At 49.7% G+C, this 9,005-nt stretch overlaps 1 protein-coding gene across 1 annotated transcript; it reads left to right on the forward strand.

Annotated features, from left to right (window-relative positions):
- Positions 1-1,577: 1,577 nt before the first annotated feature.
- Positions 1,578-2,165, forward strand: LOC135326414 (olfactory receptor 6E1-like; the record flags this gene model as incomplete). The annotated part of the gene is made up of 1 exon (XM_064504302.1): positions 1,578-2,165. A coding segment is annotated over one exon (588 nt), but the record flags the coding sequence as incomplete, so codon positions are not given.
- Positions 2,166-9,005: the final 6,840 nt, after the last annotated feature.

The following is a 9,005-nucleotide window of genomic DNA, read 5'->3' on the forward strand; positions in this document are numbered from 1 at the left end:
TAGGACTAACCTGAGCCCCAAGTTAAAATGCCAGTGCAAACATGGAGTATTGCCCACTACTGGGCTTCCCATTTTACTCCCTGTATAAGAGCCACGTGCTATGCTCTGAGATGGGGCCTGGGGGGGACAACACAGTTTGTGGAGAACCTCTGTTTCACTGCTTAAAACCCATCATCTCCTCCTCTCCCCTTGCATTTTTGAGGCATCCTATTTATGGAGTCATCTGCTCCTTTCCTTTACATGTCTAAAACCAAATGCAAAGGTGGAGGGAAAAATGTCAGTATTTATTGCCTGTGTTTTCCTTGGGCTTCCTTCTGTTAGACGTGTCCATTTGTCTGAAAAGGAAATTAGCTACTAAATAAATTAGGAGATTTGAGATTGAAATAGGGAGTTTCATCTACTTCACTGGAGGTGTGTGTGAGCAGCTGGAGCCTGTACTCATTTTCCCTTGGCTCCCTATATAGTCAATGGAGATGAACAGAGAGCTCTAGAGGTTGGGTCCTCCCAGACTATAACCAGCATGTGAAAGAAGTGTTACCAGTGTCTTCCAGACACTCTTCTCTCTCTGCCCTGACCATATGGGAGTATGCTAAATTGCTCAAACTGAAGCGCCCAACTTTTAGACACCTAAAATATAACCCTGCTTCATGTTTTCTTTGTTCCAGATGCTTCCTGTTTCAAATAACCAGAAGGACAGCCTTTAGGTTTTTCGCATGAGATGATTCCCCCCTCCCCTAAAGGGAAAGCCACTTCCAGTGACTGAAGGGAACTGTCACGAATTTCACTATTTAGAGTATTAAAGTAGGCAAGCTATGCTTGTTCCCTATTTCCTCCCCTTTTCCGGAGAAAGAAGATGTGGAAGGAAGCAGGGAACTACAAAAGAGATACTTGATATTGACTTGTTTCGAAATCAACAGCCTCCCAGATGTTCTGAATCAAAAAAGGCAAGTACTGGAAAGTAGAAGGAATACCTTTCAAAATGCATATATAAAGGGATGGTCTGGCATCTGCAGATAACAGATAAACAGTAATTTTTGCTGGGACATTAGTTTGGCTTTTGAAACACAGATGTGATGGATGTTTGCAATAAGTCGGAGTGAACTGGGAATTTCCAAGGCATGGCATGAAATAGTTCACAATCTCTTTAAAATATTGTGCTCTTGGGAAAGAATCCTTTGTGAGAGTTTGGAAAAGGTAGAAAGAAGACAGTAAAATCTCTGAGGACTGTAAATGTGAAACAGAGAAATCAGGGTGCAATGAATGGTTGAGAGGAATATTCTGTCTGTGTTACATAGGAAGCAAGCAAGGGAGCAAAGAAGGAAGGATACAGCCTCCTGTGCAGACTGTGAAATTCTCACACTTGTTTCTTCCTGCTCCTCTCTCAGCAGGATGTACTGAAATTGGGCATGGGACCAGGAAATGGAACTGTAGTTGCTGAGTTCATCCTAGAGGGTTTCTCAGGGCTTGATCAACGACTATAGCTGTTTCTCTCCCTGCTCCTTCTGCTCATATACCTGACAACTGTGATAGGGAGCACAGCGATCATTTTCCTCGTGTGTGTGGATCACCACCTGCAAACCCCCATGTACTTTTTCATCAGCAATCTGGCATTCCTGGAAATCTGGTTTACATCCTCCACAACTATCAAATTGTTGGTGATTCTGAGCTCTGGCAGGAGAACAATCTCTTTAAGCAGCTGCTTTGCCCAGTCCTATTTCTATTTTGCCCTGGGTGGTACAGAGATGGGTCTCCTTGTTGTCATGTCCTTTGACCGCTACGTTGCCATCTGCCAACCTTTGCATTATGCTGCTGTCATGAAGTGGCAGCTCTGCACCCAGCTCCTTGTTGCTGCTTGGGTCATAGGCTTCACACTCTCGAGTTCCCGCCTGGTCCTGCTCTCAAAGCTGACGTTCTGTGGCCCAAACAAGATCCACCATTTTTTTTGTGACAACGCTCCCTTGTTCAAACTGTCCTGCTCTGACACCAGCCTGCTTTGGAAAGCGGACTCTCTTTTCATATCATTTGTAGTGCTGGGTTCCTTATGTTTAGTCCTGGTGTCCTACATGTGTGTCTTCCATTGTATTCTGCACATGCCATCAGCATCTGGGAGGAAGAAAGCTTTTGCTACATGTTCTTCCCATCTCATCACCTTAGCCATCGCGTATGGAAGCTGCATTGTTCTCTACGCACAACCCTCAGAAGATGTTTCCTTGGAGACCAACAGAACTGTAGCTTTGCTGAACACTGTCCTGTACCCATTCTTAAATCCCTTCATCTACAGTCTCAGAAACAAGACTGTGAAACTGGCCTTGAAGGAAGCCATTGGCAGTGCAAAGGTTGGACTTTTCCCCCAGTCATGATGTTTCTCGAGATAGCAATTTTAATTATGTATCATATAAAATATCTCACACACAGAGATATGTAGCTACTAAATACAGGTGCCTCAGGAGATTTATTTTCACATTGGATTGTAGTAGTGAAAGGAAGAAATATGAATTGTGTGTCTTGGTCACAGGGGTTTATTATAAACAAAATCTGAAAAATATTAATAAAATGCTGGAAACGTACTTCTTAGGACTGGGGCATAGACTGCCAGTGGGTGTTGACACAGGGAGGCTTTCATAAGTCATCTCAGGAAATTTAGCTGAAAACTCTGGGGACAATGTCCCCGGACTGTTGAGAAAAGCTCAGAACATCTTCTCTCCCTGAATAACAGAAGATGCTAAGCACAAAAATTCAGCTCCAGCCTGGGTCCTTCTGCACTGCAGTGGAGGATGTGGTGGCCCTGGTCTTCCCATCCAGGCCTACAGCTCCACCAGCAACGTGGGTAGGTTAGGGTATGCAGGCAGACAACTAGGCTCTGGCTTGAGGTTGAGCTAACTGACTAAATTGTCTACTACATATGTGTTTGAGTACATACATAGTAAAACTGGGACCAATGAGGAAAAAAAGCTTAGTGACAGACTGTTTATTGCAAAGGGGATAAAGCTGGTGAAAGGGAGGGATCAGCTGGATTATGGAAGAAAAAGCATGGGAAAATGGAGGGAAAGGGAATAAAAGGGGCCAGTTTTGTGTAAGCAAGCTGCTGGCAAGTACACTTGCCCGGCCAAGCTGTGTGTCTGGTCACTGCGGTCTGCCTTAGCGTCGTATTAAATCCTGTTCCTAGCTACTTTCTGGGTGAGCGTTCTCTGTTCTGTGTGAGTACATGTGTGGAAGGCTTGCAGCCCTCAAGGCAGCCAGCTGCCAGGGACACCCATGCAAGGGTGCATGTGAGGTCTCCTGCAAGCTTGGAGTCTCATTAGCCGGTGAGCAAAAACAGGACCAGGCCATTTGCATGGTTCATGTTTATGAGTGCTGCTCGTGTCTCTGTGGTGCCTGTAAAGGTACTGTGCCTTGGCTGAACTGATTTTTTGGTGGCCCACCATGTCTGTACAGCGTGTGTGTGTGTGCCTGTTGGAAGCACATGCGCAGCCTCACTGCTGGCAGGACCAGGGAGCAGAGAACCGCAGCAGTCTCCCATCCAGTGGACCAGGGAGGAGGAATCCCCTGGATCCAAAAGTCCACCAGGGTCAGCGTCCTTTAACAGTGCAGGCCTTGGAGGTGCTGCACCTGCTTGATCTTGATGTCAAGGTCCCTCTTCTCCATTACTTTGTGATCCCCAAAGGGGACAGAGATGACTATAGGCTCAGGCTTTGGGGTTGCAGCATGAAGGACCAGCTTTGGCACACATCTCTCTATTTCCCCACTATTAATCTAAGCAATATGAAGACAGAGATTTTATAAGTGTTTGGGTCAGTGATCCCCTAGAGTCAAAGGGAGATTTTTTTGTTGTTGTTGGTCAGACTTATCATCTGTCAACCTTTATTGTAAAAGTGTCTGGGTTTGGACAGGCAGTGCCATATGAACTACCCTCCATTTTAAAACCATCTACAGAAAGTAGCACTACTTGGTTAATCTAAATAGCAGATCACTGTTTTGCTGGCGGTCCATGAGCAGGACAGTCGTGGTGAGCAAAACTTCATTGTCTGAGGATCTGCTGCACATTACTATACCCATCTTCATCATATCCACGGGTAAAAAAAAAAAAAACAAAAACTGGGGGATTTTTCAGCTAAATACCTATTGCAAATATCTCAAGACCTGTTTTCTCCTTTTACACAATGGATATTACTCTTGTATTAAGAATGGCAGGAAGGTATTTGGGTTGAGAAATTCTTTGGAGCTCTGTCAGACATTGCACAAACATCTCCATAGCTACATTATTGCCATTTCCGCCTGCTGCAAAACTGTGCAGATAGCATAGGCACAAGAATAAGGTGTCCTAACTGCAAGCTTATATGTAGGTCTGGGCCAGCACAAGGCCATGGCTATTAGACTTTAAATGATTTGTCTATGATTTTGTGAGAGAGGTGCACAGTCTACATGGAAAAGCATCTCAAGTGTCAAAGCTAGGAATGCAATTTGTGTCATGAAAAGATCTTGAATGTCAGCTATCATCAGTGTTTCATGCCTGTGGTCAAACTCCCAGAAACAGGGAAGGGCTGTATTTTCTATGATATGTAACAAATACAGGAAACTGGAAAAAATGTCCGAAATTATATTTCTTTCCTGGAGTTAGCACTGGAAGTAGCATGGGATGAAGAAGGGGTAGAAAGGAAACCTCAGTGAGAATGGGACATAAAAAGGGTTATGAGTCTCATGGACTTTATTTGGCTGTTTATGAACACAAAGATTCAGGGCTAACCCCCCCCCCCCCCCCCCCCCCGCCCACCAGCAGATAATGCCAAAAGCTGTGCTGGCCCCCTTGTTGTTAGTCTGCTTCTGAAGAAATAAATAAATGAATAAATAAGGACCTAACACTAATCACCCAGGGTGTCATATGCATAGAAATCCCCAGCCTGAGTAGGCTTCATAGACTGTTGGGGACCAAGATAGAATGATGCTGTGTAAGACAGCAGAGAATCTTTAAGGCAGAAAGTAATGATGAGGTAACTATGATTTGTGGCCAGAATGTGTGCACGTGAGTCACCAGTGATCATGTGCCTTCTTGCCTACGTGCCAGCAGACACGGTGTGCCCCCCTGCCTACGTGCCAGCAGCTGCGGTGGGGCTGTGCTGCTGGACTGTCCTGCCCGCCTGCTGGGCATCAGGAGATGTCTTCCTACCTATCACAAGATGCCACAATGTCTAGGAGATACTTGGAGGAGTGGCTGAGCTTGATTGCTATATAACCGGCCATTGTGTTTTCAGTAAAGGATCTTTTGCACTACCCTACCTCAGGTCTGTGTCGTTGTATGCCACAAACCACCTGGGACACTAGCTTTGCCACTAACATGGAGGCAGAGAAGCTCCTGAGGCCCTTACAGACAGAGGCTGCTCCAAAGGCCACTACCCCAATGGCACCAGGCCCCCAGGCATGCCTGCCTTGCTGCTGGGCACCCTCCAGCCCCAGGCGGGAGGTCTGCGGGGAACAGCGTGGGGTCTGCAGCCTGCAGCCCTGGCCACCCAGCAGGTGTGGTGGGACTCCACCCCTCTACATGAGACTGGGCTCTCCTGCATTTCCCCAGTGCAAAGCCTGCATCCCCTCTAGCTGGGAATACAGCCCGTCAGGGATGGCCAACGTGGGAAACACAATCTCTGTTCTGTGGTGTGAAGAGAGAGGGGAGGGCAGAGGGGGAGCTGCTCCTGCTCTGGGCAGTGATTCCCTCCCTGCAGCCAGCACAGCCCTGCTGATGCCCTGTAACCAGTGAGCCCAGGACATGGGATTCTGATCTGCTCTGGCTCTAAAGATTTCTCAGCCCTTAAGACCCAGCATGCAAAGCACTGCTCTGGGGACACCTCAGCAGTCGAAGGGGCTGAATGCCTGGCGTGTTCCTGAGAACTCTTCTGCAGTCTCCCTGCACTGGTTTGACTCCTGTTGCCCATGGAGCAGAGACTCCTTTTGAGGATGAACTCACTCCCTGTGTGACTCTGAGGACAGACTTGAGCAGTCAGTACAAATACCAGCAAGACCTCAACTGAACAACAGTGTCCCCTGCTCAGGACTCCTCCTTCCAGCCCCTTCCTCCTGGAAGATTTGGGTTGGGAGGGACTGCTGGAGATCTCCAGGACCACAACCTGCTCTGAGCTGAGCTAACTACATTTAGATCAGGTTGGTGAGTGCTTTCTCTGGGAGAGTTTTGAAAGACCTCCTGGCCCCTGACACAGTGCTGCTCAACTACCATGGTTATTTCTTTATTTTTTTCCATAAACTCATATGACATTTCCCTTATTGCATCTTCTCCTTGCTGTCTCTTGTCCTTTCCTCTCCTGGCTGCCAGCCAGACCATCCCATCTACTTTGGCCGGGGACAATCAGAGCCTCACCTCCAAACACGGCCTTACTGGGTTCTCTGGGCCCTGTGCAGGTGGGCCATGGTGGCCAGCTCCAAGCAGAGCTATGTGCTGCAGGTCCCTACATGGTCTCCGAGGAGAGGGTATGGAGACATAACATGACCCAGGGCAGAGCCTGTGGGCTGACACCAGGGCAGAGCCGAGATCAGCAGGGGTGAGAACAGCAGACCTCCAGCAGCTCCTCTCCCTGCCTGTGCAGGGAGTGACACCCAGCAGTGCGCCTGAGAGAGGGCAGTGACACAGGATTGAAGGCCCCATGAGCTGCGTTACTGGGCTCCAACCACCTGTGCTGGGTCTGGGAGTCCTGGCAGCCTGTGCCGGTGGCTGCAGCCCTCGAGAAATCCCCGACTCTGCTAGCAGCAGTGAGTCCCCTCCAGGACTGTCGGGAGCTTCTGGAGTGTCGTGGCTCCTGTCTCCCTCCTGTCCCTGTGCTGGCCCAGCCCTGCTGCCCTCCGTGTGACCCCCATGGCCCCACTGTGCAGGCACCGCACAGGACAGGGTGCGTTCAGGGTGGGGAAATGTCCCCCCAGCATGGTTCCCATGACAGTCTTCGGCGCCCCGTCCCCCAAAGCTCTCCTGCTCTGCAGCCTCCCACCAGTCATCGGCCCCTGCCCAGCCCTGATCCTGTCCGCCCAGGGTTAGCAGAAGGCCATGCTCCACGGTCTGCTGGGGTCTGGGCCCAGGGAGAGAGGCCAAGTGGGATGGCCATTCTCCCCACACAGGTGCTGAGCCCAGCAGGCAGACGGAGCTGCTCACATTCAAAGATCACCCCTCAGCAGGACCACAGGGAATGGCCAGTGCTGGAGATGGCTGGTACCATGGACTGGGTGTGTGAGGAGTTTCCTGGGACAGCTTCTCCTCCCTGTTCATGCAACAAGCAGCTGGGCTGTATCTTTGCCCTGAAGCACCCTGTTTGAGGTCTCCCATGGGAGGAGGATGCTCTACAGGCTGAGTAGACGGCCCCAGGACCTCCTCTGCATGCTCCCTGCCAGCCCTGCAGAGGATCCGGGAGAGGGCTCGTCCTCCCGGGGCTCACAGTTGGATGCACAGTCCTCCAGCTGGGCATGGACCCCTTTCTGGATGTGACTTTTGGGGTAAGGACCAGCATGCAGGGTGAGGGAGATTGTCTCAAGGACATGTGCTGGGGACAGCGCCTGAGAGAGAGCAGCAAACCGATGTGGCTCCCGGGTCCGGCTTCCTTCAGTGCAAGCTCTGACAAAGAGTCCCAGCCTTCCTTTTGGTGCCACCCATCAGGAGGGATGATGGCATGATGAGCTGGGCGGGTGGGGAGCATTAATCCTTCTTCAGCCACTTCCCAGGCCATGTGGACAGCTAGGACAGCAAGGACTTCTGGCTCTGCACCAAGAGCTCGCTGTAGTGTACCCACACTCTGAACCTTTTTTTCTTGGATTAAAAGTTGGCATTTTTCTCTCCAAGACACTTTCAAGCTCAGTTCCACTTCCTTCTCACCTCTCCCAACTCCTCCTCTGATCTAGCTGGCCATTCCCACACCCCTCCCCTGTTCTCCCACAGGACCCTGAGGTGATGGTGCTGCTCTGCAAAGCAAGCAGGCTGTGAAGTCATGGGTCCACAGGTTGACCCTGCACTGGCCGTGCTGGTCAGGGTGGGAATCAGACCCAACCAAATGAGGATCATGGCTTCTAATCCCTCCAGGGGGATGCAGATGTGGCAGGTGCTTGGAAAGACTATGGAGCATTTCCAAGGGTGCTAGTTGTGTCCAGGTGCACCTCTAGATCCTGGCCCTGGTATTTCACAGAGGGTGACACAGAGGGCTCTCCAGTCTCCCTTTCCTGTGCCAGCTGGCTCCTCACTGCCTCTGCTGGGATTGCGGAGGCCTCCTTTGCCCACAGATACCTGGGTTTAGCACTTTACCTTTAGGTGACTCCACCTTGGAGGACCTCTCCCTTTGTGAGGTTCCCCTCACTGCCCACCCCAGGCACACGCTGTCCCAGCAGATACCCTGTGCTCTCCTGGCAGCTTCAGCTTCCCCTCCAGAAGGACGGGCATCTGACACTGGGCCTTAAAATGTGGCACAGCTCTGGGTATGTGAAATTGTGACCATTCATCGCCTCCACTGTCACTGGACACCGATGGGGGAGTCCTAAACCCAGCCCTTGGTCTCTAAGAGATCATTGCATGATTATGAGCTTTTTGCTTCTGAATCCATGGAGAACCCTGTGCAGTAGGCCCTTCTGTAATGCAATTCCTTGGGCATATTCTTAATACCAGCTTAGAAAGAAAAGCCAGCCTTCAAGCACTGCACCACAAAGAACCTACTTTATTACAGAGATACTGTGAGGGAGTCAGCTCTGACTCAGTGTAAGACACAATGTTATATAGGTACCAAGTGAGAGAGAGCAGTCTCAGTGAAGGTGGAGTGAACCCAAGCATTTGTGCAGCAACAGGAATAGGAATACTAGTAATAATAGTAACAATAATCATAATAAAACTAAAGTGAACAAACAATGCTCAGTCCTAGTCTGAGATACCGTGGGAGTCATTTGTGGAGAGCAATGGCAATTTTACCACTGCTGAAAAATGTCCATGAAATCAGTTTCCTCAGTGCATGCTTGAGCTCCTTGTTCCTCATGCT

This window comes from Dromaius novaehollandiae, unplaced genomic scaffold, assembly GCF_036370855.1.
Source record: "Dromaius novaehollandiae isolate bDroNov1 unplaced genomic scaffold, bDroNov1.hap1 HAP1_SCAFFOLD_27, whole genome shotgun sequence".
NCBI lineage: Eukaryota > Metazoa > Chordata > Aves > Casuariiformes > Dromaiidae > Dromaius > Dromaius novaehollandiae.